Source organism: Rhineura floridana, chromosome 5, assembly GCF_030035675.1.
Source record: "Rhineura floridana isolate rRhiFlo1 chromosome 5, rRhiFlo1.hap2, whole genome shotgun sequence".
Taxonomy (NCBI): domain Eukaryota; kingdom Metazoa; phylum Chordata; class Lepidosauria; order Squamata; family Rhineuridae; genus Rhineura; species Rhineura floridana.
In genome coordinates this window covers 115,405,386-115,431,388 of record NC_084484.1, presented here as the reverse complement: position 1 = coordinate 115,431,388, position 26,003 = coordinate 115,405,386, and the positions used below count along the sequence as shown (strand labels likewise).

At 40.8% G+C, this 26,003-nt stretch overlaps 1 protein-coding gene across 13 annotated transcripts in view; it reads right to left on the bottom strand.

The window, feature by feature from the left end:
- Positions 1–26,003, bottom strand: part of ROBO2 (roundabout guidance receptor 2) — an 863,595-nt gene that overhangs the window by 776,562 nt on the left and 61,030 nt on the right. For all 13 annotated transcript variants that reach the window (XM_061627931.1, XM_061627933.1, XM_061627938.1 and 10 more), the window contains exon 2: positions 5,017–5,343. In XM_061627931.1, the coding sequence (XP_061483915.1) occupies positions 5,017–5,343 (327 nt within the window). The remainder of the gene's footprint in view (positions 1–5,016; positions 5,344–26,003) is intronic.

Here is a 26,003-nt window from a genome sequence, read left to right as displayed (position 1 = left end):
AGTCAATTAAAGAATTTTTTTCCATATTTTGCATTAAGGTTACAGTGCCATGCAGATGTACTTTGCAGCAAGTGCTATTGAGCTCCATCTGGTTTACTTCCAAATATATAAGCAAAGGATTGCACAGCAAGCTTATTCAAAATCAAGCTAAAAGCAAGTCAAAAACACCACATGAATGAGAAAGTTTAAGCAAACTAATTGGCTTCAATTAAAGTAGAATGCAATCAATTAAAAAAAATAAGTTTTTTAAAATTTGTATATTTGTATATTTGTTTTTAATTTTTTTAATTGTTGTAAACCGCCCAGAGAGCTTCAGCTATGGGGCAGTATACACATACATAAATACATAATAATAATAATAACAACAACAACGATAATAATAATGCACCACAAGCCCTCTTTCCTCTTTTTTCATTCATTAGGTAAATTCTTTTTTAGCTAATTGTCTCCAAGGGTTGTATCCAACATAGCCCTAAGGCAGGGTCCTGTCAGCATAAGGACTACCACTAGGGCAACTGGACTTCCCCCCCTCTCCTGTCACTGTGTGCCCCCTAAATCTGTTCTAAAGGTTCCTCCAACCCTCTGGAGCAGATTTAGGGAGCATGGGATGGGGGGAGATGGGAAGACCCATTGTGCTAGCAGTAATCCTTGTGCTGATAGGGTAAGTTAATTGAATTCTGCCATAAGTATCTAGGACAGAAACCAAACTGTCAAGGTGAGGCTGTCAAGGTGCTGAACCGATGCCTGGCTGCAGTAATGGACTGGATGAGAGCGAATAAATTGAAGCTCAATCCAGATAAGACTGAGATGCTGTTAGTGGGTGCTTCCCCTGACCAGATGGGAGAGGCTCAACCTGCTCTGGACGGGGTTGCACTCCCCCTGAAGGAGCAGGTCCATAGTTTGGGAATTCTTTTAGAACCATCCCTGTCAATAGAGGCACAAGTAGCCTCGGTGGCACGGAATGCTTTCTATCAACTTCGGTTGGTGGCCCAACTACGCCCCTATCTGGATAGGGAAAACCTTGCTTCAGTTGTCCATGCACTGGTAACCTCAAAATTGGACTACTGCAATGCACTCTACGTGGGGCTGCCTTTGAAGACAGTTCGGAAGCTGCAGCTCATGCAGAATGCAGCGGCCAGATTGTTAACAGGTACTCGGAGATGTGAACATATAACTCCGATTCTGGCTCGCTTGCACTGGCTGCCTATATGCTTCCGGGCTCAATTCAAAGTGCTGGTTTTGACTTATAAAGCCTTACACGGCTTGGGACCACAATACCTGGTGGAACGCCTCTCCCGATATGAACCTACCCGTACTCTGCGTTCAACATCGAAGGGCCTCCTTCGGGGGCCCACCCAGAGAGAAGCCCAGAAGGTGACAACAAGAAAACGGGCTTTCTCTGTGGTGGCCCCCGAACTATGGAACTCTCTCGCTGATGAGGTACGCCTGGCGCTAACATTGCTGTCCTTCCGGCGCCAGGTAAAAACCTTTTTGTTCTCCCAGGCTTTTTAACAACATTTTAACAATATTTTTAACATCTATTGTAACACCTACATTTGCACTTACGCTCTTAATATTTTAGTACTCTTAATTACTTAACATCTTAACATCTTAATACTTTTAACTGATTTAATATTTTTTAGGCTTGTATTGTAGTTGTTTATATGTTTAATTATGTTTTACTACTTTTGGTACATTGTTGTTAAGTTGTTGATATATGTTTTTATTTGTATATTGGATGTTTTTATGTTGTGCACCGCCCAGAGAGCTACGGCTATTGGGCGGTATAGAAATATAATAAATAAATAAATAAATAAATAAAACTAAGTAACTCTACCTCCAATTATTTTAATTAATTTAATACACTTCTAAATTTTATCTGTACCTATGTAGAGAGTAAATGTGTTGATTTTGTGCTCCTGTGATCACCATACCACGGAGGATCTGTCCCTCAATTCTCAGCTCACATAGTTTGCCTTCCACCTGTCCTAGTCACAAGCTGAGTTGAAACAGTGCAGAGGATCCTGAATGCACCCTGGCCTTTGACACCTGAGATGTGTATTTTTAGGATCCACTTTACTGTTGTGATTGTAATTTGTTTTTAAATTGTTGTATTAATGCTTTATTTTAAATTCTTGTGGCTAGGAGAGGAAGCTGTACAGACTGTTAATTACTACTGCCAAAATCCTGAACTGTTCTAATTAGGATTAACCAGAATAGAAATGTGTCAGGTATAGGAATCCAAGGTGGTTGTCAACATATTTGTAAGGAAAAAAATCCCTTCATTCTTATTTTGGAGGGGTGTTTTTTGTCCAGCAACCAACTTTCCCTGTATGATATCTACTTATTCTAAAATCAGTGGCTTGGTTCTAAATGTGTCTTTTGTGAATGGAAAAGCATTTCTACCCATAGAAGGTTTCTCCCGATTTTCCCACTCCTGATGCAGCCTCTCATGCCACCACATCTGGCACTGTTCTGAAGCATTCTCCAACCGTGCCCCCCAGTGGATTTTTGCAGATGGTGCATGGCATTGCAATGAAGAGGATGGGGGTAAACCCTGTTGCCATCTTTGAATCCAAGCCAAAGTTATTGATAGAAGCACTCTGTTATCCTTATTCTGCACAAAACTGGAAGTTTGTAACTCAATTTCATCAGTCTTAATGGAGTATCTAACACAAACATACCACTGTTTGTCTTAAAGGTTAAGACAAAGAATCTCTCAATTTAAATAGCCTAGGAATCCTCCCTTTAAGACCTAATGAGTTTAACAGGAAATTTTCAACTATGAAACTTCAAAGGTATAAATATGGTAAAATAAACTAATATCAGGTATATTATTCCATTTAAAAAACTCTCTCTATATTTTCAGCCTTGGATTTCATGTCATCTGATCTTTCTTTTAAAAGAAACAATCTATGGTGCAACCTAGTTTTATTTTTTTTTCTCCCTAAGGACTTTTTTTAAAAAAATATGACTGAGTTCATGCATGACCTACCACCAGCTGCAGTGGTTAAGAAGTTAACTTCAGAGACATATTGTAACTGGAGACTCATAGCAGTCACTGGAGAAGAGATCAATTATATTCAATATAATAAAGTACACTTACTTTTTTTAAAAAAACCATTGCTATGATGTGATGATATAGGAAAGGCTAGATCAAAGAGCTAAATAATTCTTCAGTCTATTATTACATGAATTAATTAAATACTGTTTTAACTCCCTCAGAAACTTGTGATTAAATATTCAAATAGTAATATTATTTTCCAGAGATGTATTTTTACAAATATTTGTGTTGGCATCCTTTCATCAAACATCTCTCAATAATGTTTTTTCTTCAGCCCAAATAAAATTTACAACTGGCATTATTTGCTACTTATCTGAGCCATAAATGAAAAGACAACCTACCCGAAGTTACTGTGCAACGCTACATAACTATAATAAGAGAAGTGTATTTCAAGCATTCACACTAAGCTTTTAAGGAATCCTAAGATCTAATGCACAAGAAATAGTGCTTGTGTAGAGACAATACCCCAATCTATGTTGTGCTCCGTTTGTTTGTCTGCAGACCAATGATATGGGGAACAAAGCAGCCCCAACATAGCAAATAGAGCAGTGCAAAACCTGCCCTTTACTTCCATGGATTTCCCCACATTTCTGCCCTACAGTCTGTAATACCCTCAGAAACATTCCACAATGTCCTTGCTTTTAGGAAATGTGGGTATCAATTGGATAAACCTCCAGATGTGGATACTATTCCTCATTTATTTATTTTTATTTAAGGATTTATAATCTGCCCTTTCATAAAGGTACATCAAGGCAGTTTACAACCAGTAAAAACAACACCAGCAAAAAGTAGCCATATAAACATTAAAAACATCAATAAAACGTCAATAAATATTACTATGTTAAAAAGAAAAAAAATCATATTGCAAAGGCCTACCTAAGCAATACAGTTTTCAGAACACATCTGAATGAAAACAGGAATGGTTCCTGCCAAACCTCTACTGGCAGGAAGTTCCACAAGGCAGCACCTGCCACACTAAAAGCTTGGTCCCTAGTGTAACCTCAAAGGCATGGGGAACCACCAGAAGTGCCTCATCAGAGGATTTCAGTTATCAAAGTGGAACATATGGAATCAGATGGTCCTTTGGTAGCCCAAGTTGTTTAGGGCTTTGTGAACAAACACCATGAACCTGGCCTGGTAGCAAATCAGCAACCAGTGCAACTCTCTCAGCAGATGAGTAACATATTTGCTTTCAATGGGATGTCCATCCTTATTCTTATATTCCAGCTGGTTTGTGCAAGAGTACAGAGCTTGGAAGTAACTAGTTACAAGTAACGAATTAAAGAGAGAATAAGAGCATATGTTACATATCTATTACAACCTAAAATCAAATCACCTATAGTGTACAAATAGAATAATTCTGCCTTGATTTGCTTTCTTGCACTGGTTCTCTGTCAATACAATATGTGGCTATCAAAACCTCATAGAAGCCTTCAATGTCAACTTTTCAAAAAGCTATTCCTTATGTCTTGTCACATGCCACTCCCACAATGAATTGACTTTATGGTACATGCATTTGAAGGCTCTGGAGTTTCATGAGCAACCTGGAAGTTGACTGTTCTTTTGGAAATAATAGATGTCTTGATAAAAAGAAATAAATAGGCAGTGTCTCATATATTGAATGATAGAAATATTTTAACATTAGCTACAGCAAAACCAACTTTAGCTGTAATTTCAAAAGTATACTTGAAGGACGTATTAGGCTTCTCCCATGGCAGTGCCAATCATGATTACATGAACCATAAAATAAGTACCTTAGAAGAAATTGTGCATTTATGTGTTGATATTATGCTAAACAGATGTGCATAGAAAGTCAGAGTGATAAACACACTTTCCTTTCAGCATTCCTGTATACTTTATAGGTAATATCAAGTTAAGTATATAGGAATGTCCTTCTCTCTATTGTGAATCAAAGTAACTGCACAACATTAGACAGTGTGGGGGTTACTTACGTGCTACTTCCAGAGAAGCATTACGACTCACAGCTTCCCCTAGATAGTTCCTTGCAACACACACATAACTTCCTTCATCTGGTTTACTCCTGCGTCCATGTACAATTCGTAAGAAAAATAAAGATCCACTAGGGAGCAGCATGCGGTGTGAGCGGGGATCATCTTTGTCAGTCTCCACACGCTCTCCATCTTTATACCACTCAGTAGTGGGAGTTGGCCTTCCTTCAGCCTTGCAGTTCAGAGTTGTTGGCTCTCCTTTAGAAACAATCACATCTGATGGATGCTCTACAATGCGAGGTGGAAAGTCTTCTTGACGAAGACGAGATCCTAGTGACAAAGTGCAAGGAGGGAAATCATCAGCAAATTATTTTTAAAATTTGCTAGTTCTCATTCCAAGGCAAGCATTTCTACAGGAGAAATAAAACAGATGTTACTAACAATATTCAAGGCTGAAAGCCTGCACACACTTTCCTGGGAGTAAGTACCAATGAATTCAACAGGGCTTACTTCTGAATAGATATGTGCAGGACAGTGGCTCACTGGTATAAAGGGGCACAGCTGGCACTGAACAATCAAAATAACACATCTGTATGTATATTTGGGAATAGGAAAAACTAAATACAATGCAAACTGTAAATAGGGGCTCTCACTATTAATTATATAAGCTACAAGACACTTTTCCCAGCAACCTTCTTCTCAGTCTGTTCCCCATCCTTCATAAATATATTTCGTTCAACAACACAACACCCTTCACATATCCCTATAATTCATATGCGATACAAATAAGACATTTAAAGATTATTCTCAGAGGCTCTAAAATAGAAGTATTTGTGCTACTAGCACCAGGACATCAGTACAGCTGCACCTGAAGCCTACTGAAGTCCCAGCCCCTCAAGTACATTGGTCCAAGGCTGTTTAGGGCTGTAAAGGTCAGAACCAGTACTTTGGATTGGGCCCAGAAACAAATTGGGAGCCAGTGGAGTCAATAAAGCACTAGGATGATATGCTCCCTGCGCATATCCAGTTAACTTTCTGGCTGCTGCATTTTGAACCAACTATAATTTCTGAACTGTTTTCAGGAACAGAACACCACATCTTCTCCCTCCCTCCTTTTTTGCAGCTGTGTTGACAATGAGATCTTTTGTTAAGCACCTTCTTCCACGACATAAGATGTGCCTAGCAGCCAATCAGCACGAAAAGGAAATAATCTTCTCAGTGGCTGACTCACATCCTTTCACTCTGATTGGCTCCAATCACCAGAAAAGGACAAGGACGTGTGTTAGAAGACTCTTCTCAGTGGCTAAAACACTCCCCTTTCGTACTGATTGGCTCGTAAGATGCTGGAGAAAGAGACTCAGCTGGGCCTGGCTCCCAAAAAAGTAAGGGGTCTAAGCCCACCCCTCCAAGACTCTGGACGACTACACCCTTGGCTACCGTAGAAAACAAGATTCCATTGACATTATCACTCCTAAGTGCCAACTTCTATAAGCAGAGTCAAATCAGTTCCTTTGTGTTCTGGGGAGCTCAGGACAATATAAAAAGAAGAGAGCTAGAGCAAAAGTGGCAAAAGACTCATAAGGCTCATCCATACTGTGACGTCCTTCCCTGGTTCTCCCTGTCAGGTTCCCACCTGCTTGTGGCTACTGCCTTTCACTAGGCACCACCAGAGATACCACCAGTCCGGACCGTCCTTTATATGGTTTCTCACTCCGCTCTAGCACAGATCTCACTAGATCCCCCTGCTAGGCAACATCACCAGTCACATCCTATAACCAATACTCCCAGAGACTTTGCCTGAGTCTTTCTCTAGCTGGTTACTTTTGTGACTGCGTGCTTATGCTGTTCCCAACCCCCTTGTATCTTTATAGATAACACATACAACTCTGGATTGCTCTGGATACTTGAATTGTTATTATTCCTCCCTTCACTGCTGCCACCATTAGATACTGTTTCTGTTCAGCCTTGGTAATTACCTTGCCCTCCCTTCTGGTCTGTATATTCCCCAGCCAAGGATCAGGCCTTTGGTAAACCAAATAAGTATTTATTAAATATCAGAAATAACAAGATTAGTTTTAGAATGTTTCACAAGCGTATGGTTTCATCGATTCCTGTTTTGTACTTGACTTATTATTAATCAGAACTCCAACTCCCTCTTTCTCCACACTCCTGACCTCCACCCTCAAACACCTCTTTCTCCACACTCCCAACATCCACCCAGACTCAACTGTCATTCTTCCATTTATACTCCCAGCCATTCAAACGCTCAGCCAATCATCCAGCATTCTACTGCTCATGTACTCCCCCCTCCTCTTTCACTCCACTTACCATATGTCTTCTATATAAACAGCACTTAACATATTTACACTATAAGCAGGAACATTACAATACCTACTCACAAAGTCCACATTTTCACTATTCAATTTGCATCTTTGTGTCCATACTATGTATTTTGCTCTCGGATTTGGTTTCTAAAAATCTGAAGTTTTCCCATCCATACCCATGGGCATGGAATTCTTTAAAATTAATTTGCTTTTTTGTCTAGCTCTACCTCTCTGCCCGTCCCTCTAGCTCATCTCATCTGCACAAGTGCATTTATCTATTTTCTATCACATTTTCCTTTCTTGCTCCCCCTGCAAAAGTGCGCAAAATCACAGCTCCAAATTATTGAATGCACACACATGCATCCAATATTTTTTCCATTACATACAGTCATGCAAGGAGAGAGGTACCCCCCCCTTTGCCTCCTGGAAGTGCACAAAATTTGAATTTCATGTTGAGGCACACACCTGCTGAGAGAACCACTGTAATGTTGCTTTGTTCTCCTTTCACAATTTTAAATGTCTGCGATGGAGTATGCAGACTACCTTGATCTGGTTCAACTACATTTAAACTTGCTAATGTCCTGTCTTTAACAACTGAATGACATTTGCAGGAACTATCTGCGGGCTGTAAGAAAAGACTCTGAGAATCAGAGGCACCTAGTTGTTTCTCTAAAATACTATAAAAATAAAGCTGTGGATTCTCTTTTCAAAGTAAACATACATAGGTAAATGAAGCCAGAAAAAAAGAGAATTGTATAGATTGATACAGGTGATTTAAAGTTCTTTCTCCTATAACAGAAGTATCAAGGAGGGATTTTGAAAGGTAACATTTGTGAAGCAATGTGAAGATGTTTAAATCCACATTTAAACGTTTTTGGATCCCCCAAAATTCAAAAAAGTAAAATTTAGTAGGTGCAAAGCCCATTCAAAAATGAAACATGGATGAGGAAAAGTGTCAGTAGTTTTATTTTTATCTACAGAACTGTGCTGTAAGATAAAGCAAAGTGGTGTATTTGAAACCATTTTATTGTTTGATCATAACTTCTCTTTTTTTAAAATACAAAATCGATGATTCAGGTTTTATCGTTAATCACGGAGCATGCAGTGGCCAGAAGGAAGTTGCTGAAATCACTGCCAGAAACACAAATTTGCATGTACAAAGCAAGAAGGGGGCATGGACCAAGGATGGGAGTTATACTCACATTGCAAAAACTGGGGCAAGTCACCCACAGAACCCTATGTAAAACAGTTTATAATTGGTATCAGAAAACTTTTTGGATTTTTGATGGGTAGGGAAATTCTGGATTTAGCTACGAAAAAAATATGCAGTTTGTGGGTAATGTCATATGAATGACAGTGAATTAATCGAGACACAAGGGCCTAACATTACAGATTAAAAGGAGATGTGGATGAGCCTAAAGTGAATCTGATCGAACAAAAGTCTGAGTTCATTATTGCACCTAGTCGGTGGTTGTGATGCAGCAGTTCCTTTCAGACACCTTACAGAGACATCCAGCTGAGCTTTTCCAAGTGGTTTGGGACCTTATGTGATCTGGTCCATCTGGTGATTTAATTCACCCTTGCAGGCACACTGTGCCACATCTGCAAAGCACTTCAAAGACACTGCTCACATCCACCATGATTTGGATGTGACAACTGAATCAGGTTATTCTAGAGAACTATTTAGTGAATTTCAGTTGTTGAGACCTGAGGACATAGAGCAGCCTTTCCCAACTGGTGCGCCTCCAGATGATGTTGGACCACAACTTTCATCAGCCTCAGCCATTGACAACGCTGGCTGAGGCTGATAGGAGTTGTGGTCCAACATCATCTGGAGGCGCACTGGTTGGGAAAGGCGGACATAGAGAAGGTGCTTGGACAAGTGTGTCCTGCTTTGTGTATACTCAACTATTACCCTTTTAAGACACAGATCATGGTGTTTGGACAAGTGTGTTCCATGTTGTGTGAATTCAAACTTTGCTCCTTTCAGCTCCTCTCATCACATCAAAGAAGGAAAGATTAGCTGTATTGGTCCAGAAAGTGTTAAGTGCTTCTTTGAGAAAGGGGATGGTTATTTTCTTTAAAAGAGCCAGTGTTCTGATCACTCTGCACCTAAAAAGACCTTAAACAATTATTGGCTAACATTCCCTTCCTAGGCAAGGTGCTCAAGTTGGTGGTGACAATGTCATTCCAGGCATCTTTGATTATTAGGTTCTTAGATATATTTCCTACAGCATTCAGGCCTGGTTTTGGCAGAGAAACTGCCTTGATAACCCTGATGGATGACATATACCAGGAGAATTAGACAAGAGGTTGACCCTGTTGATTTCCCTAGACATCCAAACAGCTTTTAATACCATTGACCATGGATAGGCTGCCCAGGGTGCAAACTGGAGGCACTGTGTTATAGTAATTCTATTCCTCCCTAAATGGCAAATTCTAGAAGATGGTTCTGGGAGATTACTGCTTCACTCCTTAGCATTTATGCTATGAGGTCTTGTTGCGTTCTATTCCATCCACCATGTTATTTAGCATATGCATAAAAACAATGAGTGAGATCATCTAGATGTATGGGATGAGATATCATCAACACAGAGACACAACCATTTTTGTTTACCCTTTGCTTCAAATTGGAAATGCAAAATCAGCATTTGCCCATGGTAATAGATGAGGGTCAATAAAGTTATGTTTTAATCTGACATTTTGATGCTGATTTATGGCTTTTTAAATTTAGTTTTTGTATATACATTTCAACTTTTATTATTTCTTATAGGTATAAAAATACTTACAAAGAAAATGTTCATGTGCAAAAGATGTCCCACGAATATACACATTTCATTCAAACTTGAATTCATTAATGTAGCAATCCATCAACTAAATGTTAAGTTGCAAATTAAAAGTATTAACCTCTCCGTCCCTGTCCCCATGTAATCCCTTCAACTGACAAAGGCTTTCCACTATGTCTCTTTTCTTCCTGCTCCAAATCTAACAAGAAAGAAACCTAAAAGGATGTCTTCTCCTTTCGTTTTGTATCCAAAGGTAGCAGATGGCTTGCCTTCAGGGTGAAACTACTATGCTTTTCCTTCCAACAATAAAAACCACAGGCAACCAAACGAGAGTTTTCACTTGAAATCAACATCAGCATATTTTTCAAACCTGTCTACTATACATGGTTGGAATTCTGATTGTCTGAAACCAACCTAAGCAACCTAATGAGAAGACTGATGATATTGTGCTGCTAGGTTTGAGGGGATCCTGTGCAAAGTGCCTTCAGGAGAATGCATTCAACATTGCCCTTACCCCTCTGCAGTCCCATTTTCTTCCTGTTCCTCACTGCCCTGATTGTTCCACTCTCTTCCCTTGCACTTACCAGGCAATGTTGGGGAGGAAAGAGGTTCCTTTTTCTTTTCATTTTAAAAACACAGACTTGTAGTGGCAAGCAAACAAGCACTGGCTGGCAGCTACTTGGCTTAGCAGCATGCCTCCTGTCACAGAACTGTTTTATCAAAAGCTAAAAAGAAAGAAAAAGGAACCCTTCCTTTTCTGATGCTACCTAGTAAGAGAGGGGAATGGTGGGCAACTACCAGGGTCACCTCAGTCACTTTGCTCTCCCCCTCAGTGCTTACTAGGTGGCACTGCCAGGAAGATGCTTATTTTAAAACCAGTTATGTTGCAGCAGTTGCGACTACTGCCATCGTGATTTCTCAGAATGCCAGTCTTTTGAAACTCACTCTGGAAAAATGAAGATAGTGGCAGGTGCAACTGCCTCCAGCTCAGCAGGTGGCTCACCACAGAATTGTTTTTTTAAAAAAAACAGACACACAGCTGCCAACTCTTGTTAGTGTTAGGGGTCTATCTGAGGGTGGGCCCTGAAGTCTCCAGCCCCAATGGCACCAGTGAGAGCAGTTGAACTTTAAATAAAATAACTTAAAAATCAGTTGCTTATGCTTAAATAAGTCACACTAGCCAACAGAAAAGTTACCTGAATTGCAAATAAATGGCTTTGTTCAGATTTGCACATTCAAACCTTAATATCATACAAAGTCAATTACCCTATACTTTTTAAGAGATACATTTCACATATCCAGATGAAAGACATTAAATAATGGGTATTCTTCTGGGAAGCAGTCCTAAAGTATCCTGAAATATTGGAAGCAAGCAATGAAACTCAGATTATCTAAGGAACAAGATAGATATAGAGCAGGAATCAACACAGCCAACTCTCTCTTGGGGGAAACTGTGGAAGCATGGGTATTAAATGCTAAGCTGCTGTCATCAAACTATTGGAGGTATAAGCTGAATTTTCCCCCCACAACACTGATAGTCTACTCTGACAGTATTGCATTTTCTAGTGAACAGAACCCAGTGTTGTGTATTAGTATAGGGCTAGGCAGTGCAGTATAAGATGTTAGGTGAAAGGCAGTAGATAGTCCAGGAAGATATGAAGTAGCTTCTGAGTGTTTAACCCAGCTCAGTGATTATAAATATCTTGCATCAACTCTAACATACCTAAACTAGCTCAGATTGTAGAACCTTTCCAATGTTTGGCAGAAAGTGCATCTGATGCGAATTACAAACATTAGCAAGAGATTTTCAGATATGGTCCTTTGTAGAATCCTCTCATGCTTTAAAAATGTAAAGAAAAAAATACGAGTCATATATTTCAGGTGTTCCATAGTCTCCTCTCTCTATATATCTCAATCTGATTTGCTAGGGAGCAGCTGCCTTCACGTCCTGGTCCTGTGCTTTCCAAACGAATATAGTCTGTTACTGTGAGAATCAGGATGTTGGATAAGATTACCTTTAATCTTGTCCAGGACATTATTTCTTATGTTGTTATGATGACAAGCCAATATTGTCATCTTCCTCAGCAGACAGGACCAGGGCTAACAAGTGCTGTATTTTTTTATCCAATCTGGAACACCACCTTTCTTCTCTTTCATAGCCAAGGTGATTTTTTCTTGCTGACGACCCAGCTCCCTTGCATGTTCAATATAAATCCTATTATTTATTCTTTAGGCCTGTAATTCTCAACTCTCTAACACTTCTTTTTGCAGTCAGGATTAAATGGAATGCCCTTGGGCCTGATGACAGAGCGCACACACTGATTCACTATGCCAACTCTTGGCACTTGTTTAGATAGTACTTACTGATTTTTCCTCAGCTCTCCTGCTTCACCGAGTTAAAGTCAAGGTTGGCACATACCAGGAATGTCACTTGTAATAACTTCAGTGTGAAGGCACTAGTACAGTATCTCAATAAGGTTTTTGATTAATGTTCAATGTTACAACTTCTATTTCACTAAGCACGTCAGGTTTCTCTGAAGAATGAAAACAACACTACTTATATATAATATTTCTACTTTTTCTAAGCTTAGAATCTTGTTCATTCTGTGCAAAAGAAAACCCTATCTCCTAAGTCATTATTTTTGTCCTAATATTCTTTACTGGCTTGATATCTTTGCTGTTTCCATTAGCGTATAGCACACTACCATCACAAGCAGAATCTGTATAATGCTTCAGTGTACAGCTATGACAAAGGTTCCTTTAAAAGCTTTTACCCATGGTGTGATTTATTTAATCCATTTTGTTCCACCATGAGCAGCACTGCACAAGGGCACAAGAATGAAAGGTGACAGAATAGGAAAGCAGTCTTCATGTTGTTTAGCACCATGGCAGTAAATCTGTGAATAAGATCTAAAAGTAATAGTAACATGAAAGGGATATGCTGGGAAACAGATGGTACCATTTCAGGTCATAAACATTAATTGACTGCATATTTGCAATAAGCATAATGCCTCTGCCCCCAAATAAAACAACATTTAAACGTTTCACAATTTACATAGGTTGCATGCTGAAGTTAAAAGGATCAGTGCTGATGACAGACCATTGTCTCAAAGAAGGTTAAATGTTCAGGAAATATTTCAGGGATCCTTAATAATATAGGAGCACTTTTGACCTATAAATAATATTAATGTAATTATATATTTTTACACACTGGCTTATCACTGCTCATGCATTATATTACCCAAATACAAGATAAGAGTTTGCACTTCCAAAAAGTAAAATTTCAGATCTAAAAGAAAGCCATATTCCCCACGTTATTCAACTGTGTAATGATAGAGGTATTTTACATCTTAATACTTTTATTCACCTTCCCAAGAGCCTGCTTATGATTTACCACTGAAGGAATCTAGTAAAAGATTATATTTAGAGAATAGCTGCTCAATTTGCATCAACCACATTCCATATGTAATTTCATTATGATATGGGACTAATTAAATATTTATTAATGGGAAAAGGAATGGTTCTTTAAAGTACTTACATTACTCACACACTGTCCTAGTTTGCATGTCACATTAAACTGCAGTTCGTGCATCACATTAAACTATAGCAAAGTCTAGCTTCTCATGTTGTCCAAACCCAGGCTCACAGTCTGTTTTCCCCAAGCAAACCATGATTGGTAAGCCAAGGAAAAACTTGACTACCACTTGAGGTTTACTTGGAGAAAACAAATAGTGACCTTGGGTTTGGACAACATGACAAGCCAGACTCTTGAGTTATTTTGTCTGTGGTACAGCAAGATTGGGGAAGGAGCACCGTAGGAAGTTTGAAAACCATGCACCAGCAGGTTACTCACAGACACTAAACCACTATGCTTTGCCATGCTTGTGTTACACAAGAATAGCCTGGTAGACCTTTGGTATATTCCACCAATTGTTACATGCAGTGTGAGTGGGAACATTTTCTAACCATTCATGCCACTAAATAATGCTGCTCTTTTCAGCAAACTATTTTAGTTTGTAGAAAACTACAAGCAGAAAACTAGCAAGTATTTGTCCCTTAGTATATTCCTTAGATGAAAGAATAAAAAAATCGGAAAATAAGAAAAGCAGAAATTCAGCTACATTGAAGTCCTACTCTACAGAATTAGGGCAGACCAGTGCAAACATCAGTCATGAATTTCAGGTGCAGTAAATCCGACTCTCTCCAACAGTGTGTGCATGCACATGGACAAATCTTTCTTGCTTCCTCCCTTAGGGAAGAACCTGCTTCTCATCATTAATCTGATTGCTACATCTTGCCCATAAACCAATATTATTCAACTATATACAGTAGAGTATGAGTATATACAGTACCTTATTAAAATGGTGGAAAGAGGGGTTATTACTAGTAGCGGGGAATTGATGTGCTTTAGGGATCAAGACAAGACTTCAAATAACTACGCAGCTGGATTTATGAAGAGAAATTTATTGCAAAACAAAGCCTAGTAAATTTCCTCTGTGCCAAAGCAGCTACACGCTTGAAGAAAACTACATGGATCTAACATAAGAGTCAACAGTAGCTAGCTCAGCTAGAGAGAGGTTCCTGTTTCCTGGCACAATTAAAAATCCTCAAGCAGAGAGGGGCTAGGGGTGAGATTTTTTTCCTCTGTAAGTAACTTAATGAATGAAGTACTAATTAACATTATGGCATTGATAAATGAAGAGAGAGATTAGGGATGTACTGGATAGTCAGTGCCTTCCCAGATGGACTGTCAAAGCGACATTAATTCCTATCTCATTGGAGCATCTGCTTCTCCCATAATCCACTGCCCCTTGGTACGAAGAACACAAACTGTTGTGACTCAATTCAATTTATATCAATCTAATTTCCTTTAATCCAATTTGTATTCCAATCTACTACCTTCTAATCACTTAAATCTTCATCCTCCATCTGGTAAATTTTCTCTCAAAATTAACTGAGCAGATGCCTCTACAATTGTCTTCTACAGTCAGGCTAATCATGGCCTAGCAGTGGCCTACAGAACATTCTCAATAGAACGTGACTTCCACTGTTGCCCTTCTTATTACGAACATGGTGATGCATGAAGGCCATTTTGTCCATCACTAATTGACTACCTACATAATATTTCTATATAAAAATAACTGAAATTTAAAAAGATAAAAGGAAAAATATGAAAGGGTGCGACAATCCTTTCATATAAAAATATTGGAAGATATTTACATGGCTTTACATTGTTTCTATCACTGAACTAGTTCTGATTAATATTACTGAGGGAGAGTCAATATTTTCCTTAAAAAGATTATATTACACAATCACATCACATCAACAGGAAAGCATACACAAATGTTGTCCAGAAAGGAATGGAGCCATCATAACACAGTGCCCCCAAGTCCCATCCCAGCAAGGCAGTCCAGAAGGATACTATGGTCGATGGTATCGAAAGCCGCTGAGAGGTCCAGCAGAGCTAACAGGGACACACTCCCCCGTCCAGCTCTCTGCGAAGGTCATCCACCAAGGCGACCAAAGCTGTCTCTGTCCCATAACCAGGCCTGAAACCAGACTGAAATGGATCCAGATAATCCATTTCATCCAAGAATCTCTGGAGCTGGGCGGCCACCACATGCTCTATTAAAAATGGAATGTTGGAGACTGGCCGATAATTTCCCATTATGGAGGGATCCAGGGAGGGCTTTTTCAACAAAGGCCATACAACTGCCTCTTTTAGGCACAATGGAATTCTGCCTTGTTGTAAAGAGACATTAACTACTCCCCTCACCCACTCGGCCAGTCCCCCTCTGGCACTTTTGATGAGCCAGGAAGGGCAAGGATCCAGCAGACATGTGGTGGCTCTCACCTCTCCAAGGATCTTGTCCACATCCTCAGGCTGTACAAATTGAAAGGAATCCATTATTATTGGACAAGCAGGAGCCAAAGTTACATCACCTGAGACTGTATCAATTTTAGCGTCCAAGTCGGAGTGAATCTGAGCGACTTTATCTGCAAAGTGCAGTGCAAATTCTTGACAGCGGGCTGTTGAGTGGTCTATATTACGATCCTGGGGGACAGAGTTTAAAAGACCCCTGACCACTCGAAATAGCTCCTCTGGACGGCTCCCAGCAGATGCAATGGTGGCAGAACAGTTTCTTCTTAGCCCACACTGCCACGGAGTAGGCCTTCAGATAGGCTCTAGCCCGTGTTCAGTCAGACTCGCACCGAGACTTCCACCAATGTCCCTCAAGTCCCCATCTTATTCGTTTCATCGCCGCCAGCTCCCTGGTAAACCAGGGAGCTGGTTTGGCTCCACTTCATAAGAGGGAACGCTCAGTAGCAATTGTGTCCACCACCCTGGTCATTTCCCCATTCCAGAGGTCAACCAGTACTTCGACAGAATCACCTGCCGCGGTGACAGGAAAATCCCCAAGAGCCATCAGAAAACCATCCGGATCCATCAGCCTCCTGGGGCGGACCATCCTAATCGGTCCCCCACCCCTGCAGAGGTTCTGAGTCCCAGTGAGTCTAAACCCAACCAGGTAGTGATCTGTCCATGACAACGGAACTATAGAAAGTTCCTCCACACCAAGGTCACCATCATCCCATCCAACACAGAAAACAAGGTCCAAAGTGTGACCAGTGACATGAGTGGGGCCAGATAATACTTGGGACAGACCCATGGTTGCCATGGAGGCCATGAAATCCTGAACCACTCCCAACAGAGCAGTCTCGGCATGGATGTTGAAGTCACCCAATACCACAAGCCGAGGGGACTCCAACACCAACCCCGAGACTACCCCAGCTAGCTCAGGAACCAAGTAATCCACAGAAATCAATACTGTGAAACTAAATTGGACTACTGCAATGCATTCTACGTGGGGCTGCCTTTGAAGACGGTTCGGAAGCTACAGCTCGTGCAAAATGCAGCGGCCAGATTGTTAACAGGGACTCGGAGATCCGAATATATAACACCAATTCTGGCCCGCTTGCACTGGCTGCCTATATGCTTCCGGGCTCAATTCAAGGTACTGGTTTTAACTTATAAAGCCTTACACGGCTTGGGACCACAATACCTGATGGAACGCCTCTCCCAATATGAACCTACCCGTACGCTGCATTCAACATCAAAGGCCCTCCTTTGGGGGCCTACTCAGAGAGAAGCCCGGAAGGTGACAACGAGAAAACGGGCTTTCTCAGTGGTGGCTCCCGAATTATGGAATTCTCTCCCTGATGAGGTACGCCTGGCGCCAACATTGTTATCTTTTCGTTGCCAGGTAAAAACCTTCCTCTTCTCCCAGGCATTTCAACATTTAACCAATTTAACATTTAACCAATTTAACATTTAACCAATTTAACATTTAACCAATTTAACATTTAACCAATTTAATACTTTTTTAATATTTAATATTTTAGTGTTGAGTTTTGTAGCTGCTTATGTGTTTAATTATGTTTAGGTTTCTGGTATAATTACTTTATTTTTAAGTTGTTTAATATATATTTTAATTGTATATTGTATGAGGTCCGCCTGGCGCCTACACTTCTATCTTTTCGGCGCCAGGTGAAAACCTTTTTATTCTCCCAGGCATTTTAATCTACCTTTTAAGCTTTTAATGTATATGAGGTTATTTGTTGTTTATATTTATGTTCTATTGTTCTTGTGATGTTATTGTATTTTATCCTATGCTGTACACCGCCCTGAGAGCCTTCGGGCTGTGGGCGGTATATAAATTGAACAAAATAAATAAATAAATAAATAAATATTGGATGTTTATGTTGTGAACCGCCCAGAGAGCTTCGGCTATGGGGCGGTATATAAATCTAATTAATAAATAAAATAAATAAATAATAACTTGCAAGAAAATGTTCAGGAGGAGAGACCAACACCAAGCTTTTGGAGAAAAATAAATACAGATCTGATTACATAAAGTCCTGCATTTAGATAGACAGAAAAATCAGTAACGCCAACCCAATCTTCAATATGTTTTGTATGTTCAGCAGTTATATACCTAGTGGACATATTACTCTTTTCTGTCACACAGCTATAATATAACACAGCACTTGAATTCCCTAATGAAACGTACACATTTTTACTCATTCCAATATTGTACACGTTTTCCATTAAAAATAATTACTCTAAACATTTGTTTACTTCATCTGATTCCTCTGTACATATATATATATATATATATTATCAGATTAAATATCAATATTAGGCAAGAGAAAATGTCATAGCTTTAAGGAATGAATACTTCCTAACAAGCAGAACAATTCTACATATTTCCAAAGCAAAGGATTGTATCCAACGCTGTGCAAATAAAGTTCTGCTCATGCAACAGGACTTTCCCTTTCACTCCTCTCCCTGCGCACCCCAAAAATCTGCTGCAGAGGGCTGCAAAACAGAGCAGAGGGGAGGAAGTTCCATTGCACAAGTGGAAGTCTGCTGTGCAAGCAGAATAGCAGCACTGGATACATTTGCTGGTTCTTTCTGTTGAAACATTCATTGCAATGCACATTGAATGTGCAGTTTTACTCACATGGAAAAGAATCATGCACACCATTCCACAGACAAATACATGCATAAATGTGCTCCAATGCATACAAGCACAAAATCAATGCTGAACAGATTATTCAGCACTTTGCATAATTCCTGTGGGCGTCTACATGTGCTTATTCCTCTTTTTCACTTGTGGAAGGCTAGATTGTGATCCTTGCTTTGAGCAATTTTTTAAATGACACTTGTTATCCTAGTGCACTTGAAAACTTATTTACTATTTCTGATATTCAAATGCACAATAAATACTTTTCAATTTTTAACACACACCTTTTTGGCAATGATAAATGCCTAAAGTAATGTGCCAAAAGCAGGATATCATTTTCTGTAGCAATGAGTGGAATGACTGCATTTATGCTCTATTACTGCTTTCCTATCATGAGTTGTCAAATTCTTCTGGGCTTTCCCCAATCACTACTTGCTCTGTATGCGTGCAATGACAGGTGGTCTAGACTTTTCACTTAGAGAATCTGGTCACCCTATGTTTGTAACATCTCTCTGCTTAGTGTCATCTGTGAATTTAATTAACACTTGGTTTACTTGCTTGTGAAGATTATTAATGAAGATGTTAAATAAAACAGACACTCAACAAAATCACTGCATCAAACTGACATCTTTCTCCAAATCTGTACTTTACTGCCTATCATTACCCTCTATTTATAGCTTTCAGCCAGCCACTTATCAGTCCATGTAATAATGCACAGATCTAAGCCAATTTGCATGAATTATTCAAGTGTCATTGTACGGTACGAATGTTGCATCAAGTTGTGGGAGGAACAGTACCTAGCTTCTTCATGTCCCTTAAAAAAATTATAACCCAGACAAATCTCTTACATTTAGTGCCATTTAAGTCTTACCCTTCTTGATTCTTTGGTTCCACTCATTTTCCACCAGAAAATACAATGTAGTCAACCTCACTGCTGAACAAGATTATGAAAATACCACATCACCACCATCACGTATTAGTAGTGACACAGAAGAGAAAATTGTTAGATAAAGCAAGACAGGGATAGATTTAATGTACTTAACAGTTGTATAAATGGGTTTTGAAATGAAGCATTAGGAACAGAAGGCAATGGCTGAGCGGAACAGAACAGTAATGATATTTTTTACTCATTAGATTCAACAGTGCAGCAACTTTATCCCAACAAAAGGCATAATTTTTATCTTTGCCTATTACATCAGTATATATACTTTAAATATTCACTCACCAAGGGTCATTTCACATTCTAATTTTTAGACACAGAATCTCAGTGCTAGTAGCGTATGGCACATCAGTCATTCAGCATGTGCGTCATTGGATGTAAAACACTTCTATCATATGACACAGAATAAGAATTAACAAGCATTATGTAGTATTGGCCCTCCAGGCTTGCCATACCAGGAACTGCTGAGTCAGCTCCAGGCTGTGGCAGTTTCAGTTTCAAGGCCTGCCTTCCAAGCAGCACCATGTTGTGGGCCTTGTTCTCTGTAAATAACTATATAGAAAAGTTCTTGTTATTGTTAGATCCTCTGTGCGGCCTCTTCCTTCATGATACTTTTCACATTATGTTTTATCTCTGTGGTAAAATTGTAGCCTGTAAAGCTGCCCTCAAATTAGGCATTTCATAGAATTAAAACTCATTTCATTTCACTTCAAACCATTGTCTTAAAAAATGACGACGCTGAAGTTGGTTCCTAGTCCCAGTTCCCAGTTCCTTATTTGCTTGAAAGTTCAAAACACTAAAAAAGAAAAGTTGGCAGCTACAGCAACTTCAAGCCAAAATTAACATGTATCTGCACTCCAAAATATATGTTGGGGTACCCTGTATGATATATCAGTGTGATCGGAGGACTCTCCCCGTCAAGAATGACAATACATTTATGCAATCAAAATCATCAGGCTTCTGATATCATAAATACATAATGACACAGCTGTTCATCTGACACACCTTTAATCATCTTTAGTGTTGTCTGACGACGAGGCCCTTTAGTTTGAAATAGAAGGGCTTTGGCATTAGTACCTTGCTGTACTGTGTGTGGGAGTGTGTGGATGTGCTTGTCTATGAATGAAGTTTGAATGTATTTTTATCTTATTTTACTCTTATTTTTACTTTATTTTCATTATTTTATTTCATTTTACTTTTATCTTTATTTACAGCATTAGTACCTGCTGTACTGTGTGTGGGAGTGTGTGGATGTGCTTGTCTATGAATGAAGTTTGAATGTATTTTTATTTTATTCTTATTTTTATTTTATTTTTATTTTTACTTTATTTTCATTATTTTATTTCATTTTACTTTTATCTTTATTTACTGTTACCGAAGGAGAAGGCCTGCCTGTCGGCGTACCGGAGGGAGCTATGTGTAAATCAGAGGGGGTTCGTGTGGAGGGGGTGGGGGGCCACAATATTGAAAGGCTAGGTGGCAGATTCTGTAAGGGCGTGGGTAGCAGGCCAAGCCGGCATCGGGGAACTAGGGATAGATGCTTAATATCCATCCCTTGTTCCGGGCCTGTTTACCACCAGAAGATAACTGGGGGAAGCAGAACTCCATCCAATCTTCGATTGCTGTTGTGTAACGCCAGGTCTGTGGTACAGAAAACATCACTCATCCAGGATATGATCCTGGATGAGGACGCAGACCTAGTATGTATTACGGAGACATGGCTGGATGAGGCCTCAGCTCCTATACTTGAGGCCATGTGTCCAGCCGGTTTCCGATATGCACAGCAGCCGAGGATTGGTAGGCGGGGAGGGGGAGTGGCAGTTATCTACTGGGAATCTTTGTGTTTCGCCAGACCCCCTCTCCACGAGACCAAGTTTGTTGATTGCATGTACTGGAGGTTGGGCCCAAAGGGCAGTTTAGGGATTCTGCTTGTGTACCGCCCACCCCGCTGCGCAGCAGAATCCCTGACTGAGGTGCTCGAGGTAGTCTCGGCTGTGCAATTGCTCTCTCCCAATCTTGTGGTGATGGGGGATTTCAACGTACATGCCGAGGCTGTCCTCACAGGAGCCCCTTGGGATTTCATGGAAACCATGACTTCCTGGGATCTGCACCTTAGTAATATACTTAGTACGCTCGACGTCGAAGGCCCTTCTCCGGGTCCCAACTCATAAAGAGGCCCGGAGATCAACAACTAGATCTAGGGCCTTCTCGGTGGTGGCCCCCGAACTATGGAATGCCCTCCCAGACGAGATACGCCTGGCGCCTTCTTTGTTATTTTTTCAGCGCCAGGTAAAAACCTACCTTTTCGCCCAGGCTTTTTAAACATTTTAAATTTGATTTTAAACCTAATATGGATTTTAATTTATAAACTCAATGGCAATTCTATTTCGGATTTTTATCATGTTATATTTTTCACACTTGCTCATATTTTAATTGTGATTTTATTTGTTGTACACCGCCCTGAGAGCTTTCTGCTATAGGGCGGTCTAGAAATGTAATTAAATAAATAAATAAATAAATAATATAGGGCCTACCCATGTAGCCGGTCATGCTCTCGACCTTGTGTTTGTCTCGGGAGGGGAGGATAGTGCTCTGAAAATGGGGGTGAATTCTTCTAACCCCGTGTCATGGTCAGATCACTATCTGGTGAATATAGATCTCTCGATGTCGCACGCCCTCCGCAGGGGACAAGGATCTATTAGAATGGTCCGCCCCAGACGCCTGATGGAGCCCGAAGGATTCCTGAATGCGCTGGGGGATATAGAGCTGACTGAAGGTCGCCCGGTCGAATCCCTGGTGATGGAGTGGAATAAGGAGATCGCCAGGGCAGTGGACCAGGTGGCTCCGAAACGTCCTCTCCCCCTGAACAGAACTCAGACAGCACCTTGGTATACACCACGGCTGCGGGGTCTGAGACAGGAGGTGAGACGACTTGAGCACCAGTGGCGGAAATCTTGCACTGAAGACGATCGGACACGGGTTAGAGCAGCAATAGCTGCCTACCAGGTGGCAACAAAGGCAGCAAAGAAAAATTTCTTTGCTGCCTCTATTGCGTCGGCAGAGTGTTGTCCCAGGAGATTGTTCCAAGTGGTCCGAAGCCTGGTCAGTCCAGTTGCTCAGGAACCCATGGAACATTCTAAAATCTCCTGTGATATTTTTGCTAAACACTTTGCCAATAAAATCGAACATCTGAAGAGCACGCTTCCGCTCGCCGTGGAGACAGGAAGTGGGCCAGAGACAGCCAGTTGCATTCCAGTCTGTTAGGATCGGTTTCAGCCTCTTCTCTCTGAGGAAGTGGACAAGGTGCTCTGTACTGTGAAGCCGACCACCTGTCTGGTTGATCCTTGCCCATCATGGCTCATTATGAGCTGTAAAGAGAGACTGGGCGAAGGGATCAAGGCGGTGTGGTGAATGCATCCTTGAAAGAGGGTGCAATACCATCAGCCCTCAAGGAAGCGGTAATAAAGCCCATCTTAAAAAAACCACCCTTGGATCCCCAAGAGTTAAACAACTTTCGCCCAGTCTCTAATTTACCATTCTTGGGCAAGGTGATTGAGAGGGTGGTGGCTGCGCAATTACAGACACACTTGGAGGAAACGGATTATTTAGATCCATACCAATCGGGTTTTAGGACTGGTCATGGTACGGAAACAGCCTTGGTCGCTCTGGTAGATGATATGCGGAGGGCATTGGATAGGGGTGAATACACCTTCCTTGTCCTCCTGGACCTCTCAGCGGCTTTCGATACCGTTGACCACTGTATCCTTTTAAACCGCCTAGAGGGATTAGGAATAGGAGGCACTGTCTTCCAGTGGTTCCATTCCTATCTCTCGGATAGGCAGCAACGGGTGGCATTGGGAGATGAGGTTTCAGACCCTTGGCCTCTTCATTGTGGAGTGCCACAGGGTTCTATCCTCTCTCCCATGCTATTCAACATCTATGTGAAACCGCTGGGAGCAATCATCAGGAGTTTTGGGTTGCAGTGCCATCAGTACGCAGATGACACTCAGCTCTATCTCTCCTTTAAGTCCTCACCGGAGTTGGCTGTGAATACCATGTCCAAGTGCCTAGAATCCGTAAGTGGATGGATGGGAGAGAATAGGGTGAAGCTGAACCCCGACAAGACTGAGGTATTACTTGTGGGAGATAAAAGGAGGTTAGGAATTACTGACCTGATGCTTGATGGGGTAAGTTTACCCCTGAAGGACCAGGTCCGCAGTCTTGGGGTCATACTTGACTCCCAGCTGTCCATGGAGGCTCAGATTACAACAGTGAGCCGGGCAGTTTAGTATCAATTACATCTGATACGGAGACTGCGTCCCTATCTTCCTGTTCACCTGCTCCCTCAGGTGATACATGCCCTGGTCTCCTCTCGCTTAGACTACTGCAATGCGCTCTACATGGGGTTACCCTTGAAAACGGTCCGGAAATTACAGCTGGTACAGAACGCGGCGGCACGCTTGATTACGCATAGCCGTCATTGGGATCATATCACCCCAGTGTTATTAGATCTTCACTGGCTACCAGTTGTCAACCGGGCCCAATTCAAGGTGTTGGTGTTGACCTTTAAAACCCTATACGGTTTCGGCCCAGTATATCTGAAGGAACGCCTCCAGAATCACCGATTGTGCTGCCTGACGAGATCAGCCTCGCAAGACCTTCTCTCGGTCCCACTGGTGAGAACAGCTAGGCTGGTACGGACCAGAGAGAGGGCATTCTCTGTTGTGGCCCCCACGCTCTGGAACTCTCTCCCTTTCGATCTCAGACATGCTCCCTCCCTGTCCAGCTATCGCCGAGCCTTGAAGACCTGGCTGTTCAGGCAGGCCTACAAGATTGGGACAGATTAATTTATGTTACAATTGAATTAATGAATGGTTTTTTAGCTTAAAATTTGATTATGTTGATGTATATATATTGTTTTTAGTCTTGTTGTTCGTCACCTAGAGTGTCCCTAACCCGGACAGATAGGCGGCTGAAAAATAAAATTTATTATTATTATCATTTATTATGATGATGTCATAAAATCATAAAAAATAAGTAACTGGGGGTGCCCACCACAAAAACTGCTCTGGGCCAGGACAAATCACACACCCCATGAAAGGGGAGGGTGTCCTCTACGAGATGCCACTGCGTCCCGCCTGGCACAGAGCTTCTGTTGGGCGCAGGGCACGGAGGAGGGCATCTATGCAAAACCAAAGCAGAGAAAAACATACAAGAAAAAATAAGTAACTGGGGGTGCCCACCCCAAAATCTGCTCTGGGCCAGGACAAATCATATACTCCAGGAAAGGGGAGGGTGTCCTCTACGAGATGCCACTGCGTCCCACCTGGCCCAGAGCTTCTTGGCCACAGTGGAGCTTCTGTAGCTTATTTTATAATTAACTGCAGAACTGCCCTCACTTGAGTGTGGAAAGTCTGCATCAATAATTTCTTACTCTTCATGCTTTGTAAAAATCTTACTTGTATAACTTTGCACATACCTAACATTTTTCCAGTTCTCCCAACTGAAGTTTTCTATAGGAAATTATAATATCTTAGCCTGCAAAAATGTGTTCAGCCAAAGTGAAACTGATTACTCTGGTTTTCAAAAGCTTTTATTATCACAAGAAAGGGGGAAATGTCCTTTTAGTACTGGACATATGATTCTAACAAGAAATGCAGTTACAACAGAACATAAAATAGATGTGTTTTATGTAAGTGCTGGAAAAGGTACTATCTTCGTAATATCTCATGTCACTTCCAAATCTATATATGGTAGCATTTTCACATTTAATAGCTATTTGATATTTTCATTCATCTTTTCGGCATTCTAGTTCAAAGCGGATGTATTTTTACAATACAGTCCGACATAGGTTGTTCTCCAAAATGTGAAGTCTATAGTAGATAGTGTACATGTTCCCACATATTTGCAAAGAAAGTGAAATATTTCTTAGGCATACTATTTGAAAGTCTATCAGGTGAACGAAATCAAATGTAAGATACTGTTAACTGATGCTTATAGCACCAAATGATGCTAGGACAACATTCCTTTCTCTTAACCCTCCATTGACAGGTAGACAAACATACCCCAAAAGCACTGAAAAAAACTTCAGTGTCAGTCTTCTACAACCCTGTCAAAGATTCCTCTGGTTCCTCAGCCTCACTTCTTGTGAAACAGGCTTCCTTAACTCTTTTGCTGCCACCAATTCCCACAGAATACTTCTTTAAACCCTCCTAGCAGGATGAAGGCTTTAGGCATGAGATGATGACACCACTGAGAGACAGTATAAATGTTAAACTATGTTTGTAGGTTTATTAAAGGGATATTATTTACAAAAGGGAATTCTGTTACTTATTTTGGGATCTTACAGGTGTTTGCTGATGGGTTCTAAATACTCCAGAGATACTATTTCCAGGCTTTAAGTGGCTCTCAC